General features: G+C 44.3%; 1 protein-coding gene across 1 annotated transcript in view; it reads right to left on the reverse strand.

Moving 5' to 3' along the window:
- LOC138812176 (protein FAM124A-like) overlaps positions 1–14,513 on the reverse strand; it is a 48,811-nt gene extending 34,298 nt beyond the window's left edge. The window contains exons 1-2 of the mRNA XM_070000149.1: positions 14,420–14,513; positions 4,222–4,253 (exon numbers count right to left, since the gene is read on the reverse strand). Of these exons, the coding sequence (XP_069856250.1) occupies positions 4,222–4,253; positions 14,420–14,493 (106 nt within the window). The 5' untranslated portion in view covers positions 14,494–14,513. The remainder of the gene's footprint in view (positions 1–4,221; positions 4,254–14,419) is intronic.
- Positions 14,514–16,573: the final 2,060 nt, after the last annotated feature.

Here is a 16,573-nt window from a genome sequence, read left to right on the forward strand (position 1 = left end):
GCGTGCATGCATGCATCCCCCCACCACCCCCCACACATACAAATACGCATATCTTCAGACTCTCGGATTTTTTTTTCCTTTTCAGAAAATATACTCTATTATCTTTTCCTGCCTGCTCAGAGGACCTCTACAGCAGATGGGATTTCTTTTTGCCTGAGGGTCGGGCCAAGAATTGGGAGCAGAGGCTGACCAGGCATCATGAGGAGGCAGGAATAGTTCAAGCCCATTAGCATCCACTCTCTTCATCAACCTTATCACCAAAAATGGATTTGTGGTATAGGTAGTCAAAGAAAGCAACATTGTCTGGACCTCTATAGAGAAACAGGACCAAGATCTGGCCCAAAGGGATGAAAGAAAAAACTGGATAACATCTTTGAGAAAATCTTTAAAAAGTGATTGTTTCAGTTGGGCACTTGTAATCAGCTTGTAATCCGAGCTACTTGAGAGGCTGAGAATGGGAGTATCATAGCTCAAGAAGAGACTGGACAGAACAGTTAGTGAGACTCCTCAAACCGTAGCTGGGTGCAATAATGCCCCTGTCATCCCAAGCTATGTGGGAGGCTGAGAAGAGAAGAGTCCCCAAGATTCTGTGTTCACAGAGGGAAGTTGGTCATGGTGTCAAGCACCTGTGAGCCTAGTAACAGACAACAGGAAACCTAAAGTAGGTAGACTGTATCTCAGGTACATACTGAATGAGAAGCAAGACCCTGTCCAAAAAATAATTAGTGAAAAGTAAGGCTAGAGGTGTGGCTCAGTAGTATTGTGATAGTTTAGCAAGTATAAAGCCCTGAGTTCAAGTCCCCTGTGTCACCCAAATAAACAAACAAATAAAAGTTTCCTTCTGACCTCCCTTTTTCTTGCTTACTGATATAGAAGTCCCAAACTGAGACTGGAACAGTAGAATAACTGGAGGAATTTGTACATAAAGATTCAAACTCCTTCCTTGAGTCTTTTTCCTTTTTTACTTCTACCATTAAAAAAAAGTCTGCTTGTTTAATCACTATTTGTAGTTAAACATATTTCCTAACTGCAAACACACACACACACACACACTCACTCACTCACTCTACATGGTCACCCAGAGGGCCCATCATTGAGGAGTAAGAATAAATTTCAGGAGTTGTAACCACAGAATACTTCAAGTGGAAAACAGAGCAGTAACACAGCATCAATCCAGCTGCACTGAGACAAATTCCAACTTAGAGGCTGCAATTAAAAGAACAGAAAAGACAACATCCCAAACCAAATTACGAGTTTTGTTGCCTGGAGAGGTGTTTTGTTGTGACCCAGAGGACTGATTTGAGAGCTATACAAATTGAGCAAAGAGTATTTTAGGAAAAAAATCATTCTTGAAGGAACGTAGCCTCCGGGCCATACTGAGTGGAATGAAAATGGAGGCCCAGAGTGGGAAAGTTCAAGAGGCTCACTCTGTTTTCCAATCTCATGGGCCTCAGGGAAGAAGAGCAAGCCATGGGAGCTCTTTCCTCACTATCACTAATGGTTCCTAATAATGAAGAGGGCAATATTGGGCCTCTAGTTGGCTGAGAGGATCAGAAATTGCTCAGTGCAGTCAAACTAATAACTTAATATAATTGGACACTAAATTACAATGCTAGATACACAGCCTCCCCCACAGCCTCTAATTGCCAAGGAAAATCAAGCTGGAACTTCAATAAATAGAATAATCCAATTAAGTATCTCTCCTATTGGGAACTATTTAGAATCGAGGGTTTAACAGGATAGTGAGATAGGGCAGAAGAGACCAGTATTAACTAACTCAAGAAAATTAAGGCTCTTATTGTAAGACTTTTTTTTATTGTTAAATGTGTTCAATCTATCTAAATGGCTGAGTCTTGATGTCATGATTTGAACCACCATAAATTTTTCTTCTACATGTGCTATCATTGCTCACAAATTCTTTTACTTGTATTTTAAACTAAATATAAGCACCTTTTGTGTTCAAAATGTCTTCAAAAACAAACCCAAAGACCAATGGAATAGAATAGAAGATCCAGAAATAAAACCACATGCCTACAGTCAGCCAATATTTGACAAAGGAGCCAAAGACATACAGTGGAAGAAACACAGCCTCTTCAACTGCTGGGAAAACTGGGCGGCCACATGCAGAAAACTAAAAGTGGACTCCAGCCTATCACCATGCACCAACATCAACTCAAAATGGATTAAAGACCTTAACATCAAATCTGAATCTCTGAAACTACTTCAGGACAGAGTAGGAGAGACACTTGAACTAATAGGCACAGGCAGGAACTTCCTGAACAGAGTCCCAGGGTTACAACAAATTGGAGAGAGACTCGACAAATGGGACTGCCTTAAAATAAAAACGTTGTGCACAGCTAAAGCTATAGCAACCAAGCTAGAAAGACAACCAACTAATTGGGAAAAAATATTTACCAGCAATATATCAGACAAGGGGTTAACATTCAGTATATACAGGGAACTCAAGAAACTAATCCCTCTCAAACCTAACAAACCAATTACTAAATGGGCAAGGGAACTAAAGAGAGACTTCTCAGAAGAAGAGATAAAAATGACAAAGAAACACATGAGGAAATGTTCACCATCCCCAGTTGTGAAGGAAATGCAAATAAAGACAACCCTGAAATACCACCTTACCCTAGTCAGAATGGCCCACATCCTCAAGTCAGCCAATGACAAATGATGGAGGGGATGAGGAGAAAGAGGAACCCTATTACACTGCTGGTGGGAATGTACACTTATACAACCACTTTGGAAAGCAGTCTGGAGGGTCCTCAGAAAGCTAAATACAGACCTCCCATATGACCCAGTCATACCACTTCTAGGCATCTATCCTGAACAACACTTGCACCTCCATGTTTATTGCAACACTGTTCATAATAGCTAGGATATGGAAACAACCCAGATGTCCTACCACAGATGAATGGATCCAAAAATTGTGGTATCTATACACAATGGAATATTATGCAGCCATTAGAAAGGACAAAATAATGGCATTTGCAGGGAAATGGATGGAGCTAGAAGAAATCATGTTGAGCAAGGTAAGCCAAGAGCAAAGAGATAAACGGCACATGGTCTCCCTGATAAGGTGATATGACAAATTAACAAGACTTAAGAAACAAAGAACTTCCACTCATCTGGTTGAACCACTACTAAATAACCCCATGCAGCTGATCACGTGTATGGTATATATGTGCACACCGGAGGGAAACCAGGAGGATGACACAGAACTAGAGGGAATCAGGGAAAAACATACAACAACAGGACCCATCAGCTGCACTAGACATTGATCAAAATGAACTAAGCAACTCAATGGCAGCAATGGGAGGGAGGGAACAAGTGGGAAAGAAGGAACAGCTGATGCTATGCAAAACAGAAGAAATGTACATATCACCCAATGTGGAAGAAATAACTGTATTGCAAAGCTCATAGAACCCATAAATGTTAGAGACTGCGATAGACAATTTGCCCCATGAAAGTTAGAATGTATTTGTGACTTTAACTAAGCATCACTATCCCAAAATACTGTGAAATTTGGGAAATTATGTAATCACTTAATCAGAATAAAGAATTTGAAAAACAAACAAACAACGCCCCCCCAAAATCCTAGTCATCTTTTTACCATATGGAATGATCACCTAGAAGCCAGAAATTGAACTACCGAAAAATGGACTGATAAAAATGCCTACCATTCCTTTTAACTACCTTTAGGTAGAGAGATGATAGATAAACTGCCCAATTACAACTTAGCGTGGACTGTTAAATATACATTTTTGAGGGGTTTGGTTGGAAATGGCTAGTCCTTCTATTTGCCTGTAAAGGCAACAGTTGAGGGAAGAAATTTGCCATGAGTTAAGTTGGAGCAACCCCATCATAGCAAGAACTGGGCACCAAGCTTTCTGTTAGTCTGCAGACAGCATTGGACAGGCATTGTTCTGCAAATGAGTTAGTGGGATTCCTGAAGGTGTTTCTGGAAGCATCTGGAAGCAGCTGATAAAGCTCAGGGCACATCCTTCAGGCTAAATCTTACCAGGAAAAGAGTGATATATCTGGCATAGAAATCAAAGTACAATCAACTTCTACCCTGTAGAGCTTCCTGTATCACACTCTTTGGCCAGAACCCCTCTGGTGATTTCTACTGACTACTAAAGCATGTGCTACAAAGATGGCCTCCCAGAACTGACTGAAGCCAATGTGGAAGGATATTTGAAAGGTACTTACTGCTGGTTGAGGACAAGTGGCTGTAGTCAGACCTGAAATAAAAGATGGTAGTGTCAGAAGGATTATACATCAATTTTTCTTTATTCAAATGATTCAGTCAAGCTATAAGTTTAGTGAGTAGTGAGTTGAATTTAAAGCACAAAGAAATAGTACCAACTAAAAATTATAGTGTGAAGGCTTGTTTTATGTTTGTTTGTTTATGTTTTTTGTTTGAATTGCAACAACAAAAATTTCCAAGGCATTGTAGAATGGGCATCCTTCACATGGGACTGTGAATCCTGCTGGGAATCTGGAAAACCTTCTAAATATGCTGGTAAAGTGTCCAATGATTATTCACTTTTCTGAGGAGAAAGGGCCAAGAATTCAATGACATCTCGACTCCCTAGAAGGTTTAAGCCCATGCCAATGAGAATCCTTCAAGTTTCACAGGGCACTTGGGGAAAGTTTCCTGCTGATACAGCTGAAGATCCCAGCCTGTGGGGGGTGGGGGAGACCCTGGGTCCTTTAGTGCATCCCCATGTCAGGTACAGCTGACCAGTGGGACCTAAAGGCACTAACCTCTTCCCTTGCCTTCAGTTCTACTATGAAGAAATCCTGCTGGGATTAAGAGTAACAAGATATGGGCTGTGATGGGCAACATGGAGAGGGCTCCCGTGACATGACCCCATGTGGATTTTAGGCTGAAGTCAGCTGTTGGCACTCAACTGCTCTGATACTCCGGGCCAAGGACCTGCCCAGCATAATCTCTGCTAAGTTCCTGCCCTCTGAGCCTGGCCATTAAGACTTCCCCTTCTGGCAGAGTTTGGTGTAGAAGTGATTTATTTTCTCCCCCTGGGTCTCCAAAGTCATTCTCGGCAGGAAATTAATCACTTAGGCATGTAGGGATTTATTCCGCTCTGGTAGTTAGGGAATGCAGTTATGCAAATAAACTGCTTAATTATGTTTAATTTTTATAGATATACACTCCTTAGACTCAAGTTGCCTTTCTTGAATCATCCAATTTTCACTCCATTGAGCTCCTTACCACATTAAAAAGTACATTCAGAACAAAACAAAACAAACAACAACAACAAAAAACCCCACAAGTGTCTCATACTAGCTAAAACAATCTATAGCACACAGAGCAAATGATACTTTGATGCACTAGTAGAGGAACAAAATGGAAGAAAACCAGCAGGTGGTTTTCTCTTTCTCAAATGAAATATGTTAGTAGCCTTAGAACTCCTTAATTTTAAAACTGGGAAGAGAAACAATCACCATATCCCTTTGCATATCCCTTTATAGATTAGAAGCTTCATTTGCATCCATCTAACTGAATTTTTATTTTTACTAGTTGAGAAGCAAAAGTGATATCATTGGAAAGGACCAGGAGGTGAGGAATGGTAAGGGTTCTCACTCAGTACACAGGATGGGCATCCAGGAAGGAGCTAGAAAGTAGGATGGGCTGGCCAGGGAGTGGTACCCCCGCCAGCTGGCAGAGAAGAAAGCCTCAAGCATCAGTAACATTCTGAAGCCCAGGATTTCAGCACCCAACCCTGGCACATAAAATTCTTTCTGGAACCAGACCAAGGATAACTAAACTTTGGTTCAACACTTAGAAATGTAACTATATAAATGCCCAACAAACATCCACTGTGGTGAATGTAACAGCAACACGATTCCATTACAATATGATCATCTTGAAATGGCCAGACTTTCAAGAGATTACCCAACCATCCAAATAAAACATATAATAAGAATGTGTAATGTTACTATTTCTCTTAGGTTAAAAATGTGTAAGTCTTTTCAGCTAGGACTTTCCAAATCCTCCAGAAGCAGATGGGATTCACACATGCAGGCATTTGAAAGCTCCACATAAGATGGAGATGTACGCAGAATGAAATGTACACTGGAAACATAGTTTAAAAATCCTGAAGTGCAATGTAGTATTTTAGGGTAGGTGCTAACATAATTAATGCTTTTCTCTCCCCACCCCCCAATCCAAATCCCCTAAACCTCTTGAGATTAAAGGCACTGCCTGCTTGGTCCTTCCAAATGATCAGTCTACAAAAGTCACTCCAGTCTCCTCTGAATTCCTTTTCCATTCAGCATCCAATCTTGACAACACACAAATCTGATTATGTGTCCCTCTGGATGAAATTCAAGCTTGCTAGCTAAAATACAAACTCCTCTCTTGATGACTGATATCTATGGCCTGCTCTGCAGCCCAGCCTCCAGCCTTGTTTGACACAGAGACAGAACTCCAACAGGAAGATGAGTCACCTGCACATTGTCCCCAGCATCTGGTCCTGAGTTTATGTAATTTGCACACAGTTGCCATAATGACAAGAGATCTAATTCCTAACTGTTCTTTTCATGGTACACCATCTCAATGTATGGCTCCAGAAATTGGTAATTATATGAAGTGATGTGCCACGATTCATTCAACCACTTCCATTGTGTGCACTGTATGTGTTCCTGATTGCTCACTGTTACAAAGTGCATGGGAATGAGATAGTTGCACATACAGTTTTACATCTGCTTTCTTGTCCTTAGAAAAATTACCAGGAGTGATAATACAGGATGAAGAGAAATATGCCACTTTTATACTTCTTAAAAATACTCCAAACAAGCTGGTAGTGAGCTTGCTCTTAGCTACTCAGGAGGCTGAGGATTGTAGTTTGAAGCCAGCCTGGAAGGAAATTCCATGACATTATCTCCAATAATAATAATTTAAAAACACAAAAAAACTACTCAATTAAGGTAAAATGGTTTGTGGTTCCTTGGAAATGCCACGTTCTTTGTATTCTCCATCACAGTGTAGCTCAGTGTAGTTCAGAGGTCTTTGTGTTCACACTTTAAAACTAGCTAAATGACCTCATCTTTCAAGCTTGAATTTATTTTTGTTTTTAATTTTATTTTATACAGTGTGTAGCTAATTCCCTATTCTCTACATTTAGACGTATACACAATATAAATCTGTCAATTCTGTAAGTAATTCTTATAATTATGATGTAACTCTTTCCTTCCCTAAAAATTCAAAACAAAACAAAAAAACCCCAAAACAACAACAAAAAGACCTACCCAGGAAAATCCAGAAGTGGTTCTATGGTTCATAGTGGTAGAGTACTAGCTGCAAAAGAAGTTCAAGGACAGTGTCTAGGCCCTGAGTTCAAGCCCCAAGTCTATATACACATATATAGTCTATATACACATATATATACACATATATATATACACACACACACACACACACACACACACATGTATATTCTAAACAATCACCAAAGATTATCTACTGAAAACGTTACCAGTGATAGACAAACTGTGAAGTTTTAAACAATTGTGTCTGCACAAATACCTTTAAGAACCATTAGCTATTTCAGAGAACAATCAGATATTGATCAGGGTTTTCTGAGGGAGTTTGTATTCATAGCCTTTTTAGGGTCACAAGAAATGGCAGCTGGGTACCTGCCTCATGATTTCTACTTATTGGCCTTGTCTCATACAAATTTACCTGGTGGGCTCTTCATATGACATTCAAGCCTGCCAAAATAAAGCATAAATGGAAAGGTAAATTTATTAATTTTTTAAATGCAAGAACCTTTTAATTAAGCATGCAGATGAGCAGTATAAGGATTTTCTATTCTCACTCATCTGGCACACACAAAGACACATTTGCAGATATTGTATTTATTTATATTTATGTCAATAGTCAAAAGTTAGATGTAGCCCTTTGATTATATTTTTTATATTATATATAAAGTCATTCTGTAAATAGAACTGTTAACCCCTTTTAGTGGTTACTGTCTTGCCAATTTATACATACACTCATTATATAAACTGAAAGTCTTTTGAAATTCTCTTTTCTGGGAACTGTCGCATTTATGTCAAATTGATGTTAATGTTTCTGCATCAGCCCTGATCTGTCAACTCCGGGAATTCAGGGTGCACTGGCTCCACATTGAGAATGAGTTAAATACAGTGACAGTAGAACATCTTAACTTCTAAGACTTCCCGATCCCTGCACCACACCCCCTAGCCTCCCCACCCCCTGCCCTTCTTTTTGTTTCTTTTTCTTGTTGGTTGTCCTGGTGCTCTACCACTTTGAGCCACAGTGCCACTTCAGGTTTTCTGGTGGTTAGTTGGAGAGAAGAGTCTCACGGACTATTCTGCCCAGGCTGGCTTTGAATTGCCATCCTTAGCTCTCAGTCTCCTGAGTAACGACTGGATCCCACTTTCTTTTTCAACTTTACAAAACTGTCCCTTTAAAATTTATTCCTCCTTTTCTCTCTCATCCCCTAGCTTAAACTCTCAGCCCATAATTTTTTTTTCCATCTTTGAAGTCACAGAGAAGTACTGGTTTAAGGCTACCCAAGGTCACAAGAAATGGCCTGACCCCCGGTATGAGTTGGGAGCTCTGTGGCAGTTGACACAGGAAGCAGTCCATGAATGAGGGCTGAGACACTGATGAAGTCATTCTGTCAGGTCTGGTCATGTGGGAAAATGCAGCTGAGAGGCCAAATCTTGGAGAGTCACTAATGAAACAGGCATGGCAAGGTCTTGACTTTTGTTCAGATTGACAAGGACTTGCCAGCCTTCTATTAAGGGGTTCTGTTTCTTAAGCTAGGTCACCACTGGCAGCTGCTGACTTGCCAGCTTCTTCCATCTGAAAGCACAGAAAAGCAGGAAGCTTGCCTTCAGTAGATTGGGAAAATGGTAGTTTCAAAATAACACTCACTGTCATCATACAACACTCCCTGATTCTTAGCCTAGGCCAGGCAGCAAAGACAGTGTTTCAAGCAAAATAAATGCCTAAACAGAAAACAAAAGGCAAGTAAGCTGAGAGCTGGCTCACAACTGTAACTAGCAACTCAGCAGACTGAGTTCTGAGGATCACAGCTCATTGTCTGCCTGGGATGACAAATCCAAGAGACTCTTATCTCCAATTAACTAGCAAAAGGCCAGAAATGGAGGTGTAGCTCCAAGGGTCAGTGGTAGAGCATCCCTTGAGCAAAAACAAAACAAAACCAACCAACAAACAAACAAAAAACCAAGAGGCCAAAGATTTGAGTTCAAGCCCCAGTACGGCATAGAAAAACAACAAAAGGTAATTAGTACAGAGCAAACAGCTTTGTCTTGGGCATGGGGTTGGTGGGAAAGCCACTGGGTAGGATACACGCTGGAGCCTCAGCCTTCAATTCAGGCTACTAAGGAGCCATGTGCATGTTTTTCCTATCCATAACATAGTAATGAGTATAATAAAGGTTTGCTCTGTGGTATGCTGTGTAATCTGAATGCTGAGCCAATTATTTAAGGCATCTACCAGGATGAATATAATGAACACATGAAGTTGAGGTCCCTATTTGTACTACATAAAACTCTGTTTATCAAGTCCAGTGCTCTTTCTAACAAGACTAAAGGTCTGATAAGAAATAATAAAAGACAGAAAGTTCATTATGCCAGACACTATTCTAGGAGCTGTAAACACACACCAAATCCTCACAATGACTCTGTGAGAGCGGTACTATCAACATCTCCACCAGAGGGGGAAACTGAGGCCAGAGAGAGGTGCAGTAACCAGCTCACAATTCCTTAGCAGAGGAACTGCAATTTGAATGCAGGCAGGCAGGCAGGCTGGCTTTATAATGTAACTTTCTAGGTGACCAGCATAGCCTGCCCACTGATAGTGAGAGACATGAACTTTTTCAGAACTGCCCCTTGCATCTGGCAGATAATAGGATTGGCAATCAGCTTATGCTGCTATTTTGTTCACAATGGTCCCCTCTACCCGTCCTTCATGATCCTCAGTGCCAACCCCCTCTCTCTGGTTTTCTCTGCCTGATTTGAGATGTTGAACACTACTGTAGGAAAATAATTAGCAAGGTAGACTGATTCCTGCCTCCATAATGCACAGATAATCAATGGTTCCATCTCTTCCAAAAGCTGACACCACACCAGGTCATCTAGCTTGCCTCTTTCTCCTTTTTCTTTTTTCTTTCTCTTTTCTTTTTTTTGGGGGGGGGTCCGGTCGTGGGGCCTGAACTTTGGGCCTGGGTGCTGTCCCTCAGCTCTTCAGCTCAAGGCTAGTGCTCTACCACTTGAGCCACAGCGCCACTTCTGGCTTTTTTCTTTTTGCTTATGTGGTTCTGAGGAATCGAACCCAGGGCCTCAGGCATGCAAGGCAAGCGCTCTACCACTGAGCCACCTTCCCAGCCCCCCTTTTGCTTTTTTCTTGGTGTAGGTATGCTGAGGTTTAAACACAGGGCTTTATACTTGCTAGGCAGTTGTTCAAATGCTTGAGACATATTTTTGAGATAGGGTCTTGCTCCTAAAGCCATGATTCTTCTGTTTATACTAGGATTCCAGCTTCTCACTGTAGTGGGATTACAAATGAGTGACACTATGTCCAGCTATGGGTCCAGAGGAGGTCTCATGAATGTTTTTGCCTGTCCTGATCTCAAATTACAATCCGCCTGATCTCTGCCTCCCAAGTAGCTATGATTAATTACAGGTGCATGTGGGCCACCAGCACATGGCCTCTATTCCCTTCTATAGAATCTTTTCTATTAGCAACAATTGTCCAAATTTCCCCCCACTTCATTCTATCCTCTAACTAATGCCTTTTTGGGCTCCTTTCTTTTCCAGACAAATAATTCTGTTACTTCTTCCTCATCTTCTACGCCCTTCTGAGGCCATTCTAACCCTTCTGCCTCCCCCATCCCACTGACAGATATTCCATTGTCTCCAGTAATAAAATGGCAGTTCACAGCAGGACCTTATCTCAAAAACAAAAAACAAAACAAACAAGAACAAAAAACCAATCTGAATGTGATGGTATACTCCGGTAACCCCGGCTATACAAGAAGAAGACTAGGAAGATTATAGTACAAAGCTTGCCTGTGAAAAAGTGAGAAACTCTACCTGAAAAATAAACTACAAATGCAAATTCAAGGACTGGTAGTGTGGCCCAAAGGATAGATAGAGTGCTTGTGTAACCAATGAAAGGTACTTGAATTCAAAGTCCAGTACAAAACAAGCAAAAAAGAAAAGACATTTCCTATTCCTCATCTTAGTTTCTCAGTTGCACAGCCTATCTTTCCTTTCTTCCCACATCTCCTCTTTCTTAGGCTTCTTAACCATCCTCCTTGACCTGACATTTAAATGTGATGCTTTCTTAAGGCTGAGTGTGTCAATCAGCCAAGGAAACAGTAGATAGCATAGCACATCCTAAATGTAAAGTGTTCACTAGGAGGCTCTATTGATTTCATCTCTCCCAGGGCTTCAGGTGCCTTGGTTAGGTAGCTAGTTCCAAAGGCAATGAGGTCATGCAGACCTCCTTCCTCACTGAGTTCCAGACAAAGCCCCACCATTTGCTGACTCACTGACTTCCCTTGGGTATCTCTCCAGACCTCAGATACCTGCTCAAAACTTAACATCGTATACTCTGATTGGGAAGGCACTATAGGTTCCTACTTTGAGATTCCAACAGGAAATAAACTCTCTACTCACAAAAATCCACAAAAAATGATTCCATGGACCCTAAAGTAAATATCACTGTCTCAGTGGATGGATGTATCATTGAGCTGGACCTTGGAAGAAGGTTAGCTTCACCTGGTGGACAGGCATGCCAGGTGGAAAGGTGCAGAGCTGGCAGAGAGCAGCAGCAAAACCTGCCAGATATATCCAGTTGTAGGAGGCAAAGAAGCACTTGTGGAGAAATAGCAAGAGAGAGAAAGAAGGAGTCCACAAGTCACATTAACTTGTGGTGCTAGATAGATGACAGTCATAAAAGTGTGCATGGGTGAGAGACATGATCAGATTTATGCTTTAAAAATAGTAACACCTGGCACCAGTGGCTCACGCTTATAATCCTAGCTACTCAAGGGGTTGAGATCTGAAGATCATGATTCAAAGCCAGCATGGTCAGGAAATTCTGTGAGATTCTTACCTCCAATTAGCTTCCCAAAATGCCAGAATTAGAGCTCATCTGGTAGAGTGTTGGCCTTGAGCACAAAGCTCAATGACAGTGCCTAGGCCCTGAGTTCAAGCCCTAGGACCTGCACGAAATATTAACAACAGTAACAAACATTTAGAGTGTTTTCTACATGATTTATACTCAACCTCTACGAGATGACATAAGAAATGTGGAACAGAAGCTGAGCACCGGTGGCTCACACTTTTCATTCTAATTACTCAGGAGGCTAAGATCTGAGGATTGAGGTTCAGAGCCAGCTCAGGAAGACAAATCCATGAGACTTTTATCCCCAATTGTCCAGCAAAAAGCAGGACGTCGAGGTTCAAATGGTAGAGTGCCAGCCATTAGCAAAGAAAAACGTAGCAAGAGCCTGAGGCCCTGAGTTCAAACTCCACTAAGTGGAATAGAGGAAGGAGGGGCAGAGAGAACTCTCGAGGAGTAAACAAATGATGAACAGCTTTTCTGAAAATTAAAACTTGAAGGATGTAATGAGCATACAGTGTAATTATTTTATTTAAAGGCATGCCATGTTTAACCTCTATTTTTAGCTTATGAGTGCTAGTGATGTAATAAGTCTTCACACAACTCTTATCAAAGCTACACAGTGTAGGGACATGCAGCAGACAAGCTGTGGGGCAGCTTGCTCAGTGACACACACCCCCCCCCAGCAATGGCAACTGTCGCCCTGATGCCTGGTTGCCTGGGGATGATGTCATCCTGGAGGTCAGGGCGGCCCCTCCCTTCTCCAAGGCAGAGCCCTTGAGAACCCCAGTTTTAGGGGAGCTCTTCAAGTTGAAGATGAATGGACTAGTGAGCCCTCTATTTAACCAACTATTTTTTTTAAATGGTTAATTTGGCTTTGTTGCTTCTGTTCATTGTTCATAGCCCAGCTGATCCGAGTGGGGGGTGGGAGAGGAAAAAGCAAAGTTCTTCCATTAAAGTTAACAAATGCTGGAGGTGTGTGTAGCTCAATTGCCAGGGTGTTTGTCTGGCATGCGTGGCACCTCGGGTTCTATCCTCAGTAGCATTAAAAAAATAAATTGATAAGTGTCACATATATAAAGTGCATGAAAAAGCAAAAGAAAGAAAAATAAACCCATAGTACGAGAGGTAACCGCATCATGAATACGCCAAAATTTGGAGACCAGAGAAAACCACTGAGGGGTGAACTGAAGTGTCACATACGGGGTGGTTGTGATGGCTGCCAGGAAGGGCCAGTTTGGAAGGCAAGGCGAGCTGCCGCCTTTCTGCAGGTCAGGTCAGAACCCTGGATCTATTCTGGGCCTGGACTGTTTTTCTGCCCCTTTACAAGGGAGCCCAAACCCAGAGATTAGCTTCAAACCTCCGAGGCCTCCCAGGCGTGGGGTTTTCTGTATCCTGGGCAGCTCCTGCTTCTCCTGCAGGGTGGACAGGAAAAGCCACCCCTTCCTCCGGCGCAGCCGGCATCCCGGCCGAGGTGCTGATTCTGCACCGGAAAATCCGTTAGCGATAGGGGCTGGGTGGAAGCGTGTGCAAGGACATTCATCTCTGTCAGGACACCCGGTCTTTTGTCCCACTCAGGAAAACCATGTTGTTGGCGAAGGACTAATTAGTCTCCATAGGTTTGAGCTAATTGTTTAAGTGTACCGAAGCGCACCGGGCATGGCACCCTCTTTGCATACACAGGGCCAGATCACACCCCGCAGGTGCCCAAGCGAGGCGGGTGGGGGGCGGGACAGGCGAGCGCCAGAGGACGGGAAGTTGGGCGGGAGCTGGCCCGGGAGCCAAGACGGCTCGGCAGCGTGGATCAAGTCCCACCACGAAGCCGGGACGTGCCCGGAGCCGACTCTTCTCCGACTTCCAGAGACTCCCGGGTGTGGGACGGGCCCGCTCTCACCTCCCGGGCAGGGCTCCCGGAGAGACCCGGGGGAGGCCGGGGCAGGTGCAAGCGCATCTCTAGTCTCAGAGTGGTACCGAGGGGCACCGCCTGGGCCCGGCACTCGCACGAGGACGGAGGACAACAGGAGCCGCTGGGACCACGCGCAATCCCGGGTGCCAGCCCCCCTCCTCGCGAGGCGGGCATCCCTCCCATCTTTAGCCCCGGAACACGGGGATGTGCTCCGAGGCTGGGAGGGAGGGAGCCGCTGCCCAGCATCGGGGAGCCCCCCGGCGCCCCGACCCCAGCACGGCGGCTCCGCTCTAGGACTCGGAGGGAGTCCCCGCCCGTCGCCCAGCCCCGCACTGCCGGGCCCCGCGCCTCACCCTCCGGTCTCGGCGCCCGAGTCCACGCAGTCGTCCTCCTCGCCGCCGCCGCCGCCACCCGCCTTCGGGTCCATGACGCGCGTCCCGGCCGCGCTCCGCTCGCTCCGGACCGCCTGGCCCGGCCCTGCCCGGCCCTGCCTGGCTCGAGCTCCAGCCCGCCGGGCTCCGGCCCCGGCGCGCCTCGCAGCCGCGGATCCCGCAAACAACTCGGGCGCTCGCGGCCCGCCCCCTTCGCTGAGCCGCGCCGCGCCGCGCCCTCTCCTGGCCGCGCCCCTTGCCGCTCCTGGAGTGCGCGTGTGCACGGGGTGTGCGTGTGCACGCGGCTGTCGGCAAGCACAGCGCCGGCGGAGTGCACGGCGGAGGGGGGGCGCATGGGCTGGAGCTTGTGTGCACGAACGCATGCGCGCGCCCTCGTAGTTCGCCGGATTGTACACGTGGGAGGACGCAAGTATATATATGCACTTCGGTGGTGGATTTTCATTTGCACACACGCGTGTGTGCGTTCGCATGCAAAAGTTGCCCCTTTTCCCAGGACCCCACAGCAGGGATCACCCTGAGGGGTTTCCAGTCCTAGGAAAAACCCCACTCACACACCAGCAAGCGGAGTGGGACAATTTTGCTGGGGGCGAGGGCGGACCGGTGGGAACACCTAGGTGTTTTCTGGTAGTTTCCTCAGAATTGCCAGCGCTGAATACATTACCACACTGGGAGGCGTTTGCACTGCTCCTGCCAGCCTGCACTAGGTGTTCTGCATTGTTCTGTTATTTTTAAAAAATACCTTTAAAAATGAAGTAGCCTCAGGGTGGGTTAGTGCTCATTATTGGGGAGGGTCTCCTAGTAGAGTGGCAGAGTGGCAGGGGCCAATCAGAGAGGGGAGGAGGGGATCTGAACACCTTGCGTTGAATTCTGGCAGTCCAAATGATTGGAAATCACTTGTTTTTAGTTCCTTCTCACTTTATTTCTAGGGGGACACTGTTTTGGGGGATGGAATCCAGGGCTTCAGGTATGCTAGGCAAGCACTCTACTACTGAGCTCCATCCCAGCCACTTTATAAGGCAAGTTATTTAACATCTTTCGGTCTTGATTTCCTCGTCTATAAGATAGGGCTATTGCGATCTACTTGGTATCTCTGTGGAGAGTTAAGTATGATCTTGTTCTGTAAAATATTTAGCATGGGTCCTGATATACTCTAAGCACTCATCATGGACACCTGCCATTACAAACGAAGCCTCAGCTACCTGTATTCTCCTTGTCAGCTTGCAAAAGTGCCACCCTCTAGGTGACTAGTGAGACCATGAAGTGGAATTGTTTCATTCCTCTCTCTCTTTTCTCCTTCCCTCCTGCTCTTCTTTTTTTACTTGTCTGCCCCAATATCACTCCTTTTGGACTCATCTCCAATACATTACACAAAAGGGAAATCTAGTTAACAAAACAGACAGAAAATGCAATCCATCATTAGGGGAAAAAAAACCCACTGGTAAATGTACAACTTCAAATCTAAACAGAATTTGCAGAGCCCTAAATTCCTTGCACCCAAACGAGTATATATGATTGGTGCTCATAAGCAGAAAGTAGACATGCTTCCCCATATTATATGCTTTGTTTTTGTTTTGTTTTGGTTTTGGTCAGTTGTGGGGCTTGAACTCTGGGCTTGGGCACTGTCCATGTGCTCTTCAGCTCAAGGTGAGCACGCTACGTCTTGAGCCACAGCGGCACTTCCAGTTTTCTAGTGGTTTATTGGAGATAAGAGTCTCACGGACTTTCCTGCCCGGGCTGGCTTTGAACCGAGATCCTCAGATCTCAGCCTCATGAATAGCTAGGATTACAGGTATAAGCCACTGGCGTCCGGCTTGTGCTTTGATTTTTAGAATGTCCCTCATTAGGTTTGGTTACTTACAAGTTGGTTGGCTTTTGAGAGGTGATTGGATTTTGAGGTCTCTAACCTGATCAGGGCACTAATCTCTAACTGAATGGATGATTAGAAGTAGGTCTTGGTTGAGGAAATAAGTACTGGAGGCTTGTCTTTGAAAAAAATACATCTTGCCCCCACACCCTTCCTCTCTGTCTCTACCTCCTGTCTGCCATGAGATGAGTAGAGTTGCTCCACCAGATCCTCTCCACTATGATGTTCTGCCTCACTGCAGGTCTAAAAAT

The sequence above is a fragment of the Dipodomys merriami genome, unplaced genomic scaffold (genome assembly GCF_024711535.1).
Source record: "Dipodomys merriami isolate MVZ:Mamm:240054 unplaced genomic scaffold, mDipMer1.0.p SCAF_56, whole genome shotgun sequence".
Classification (NCBI taxonomy): domain Eukaryota; kingdom Metazoa; phylum Chordata; class Mammalia; order Rodentia; family Heteromyidae; genus Dipodomys; species Dipodomys merriami.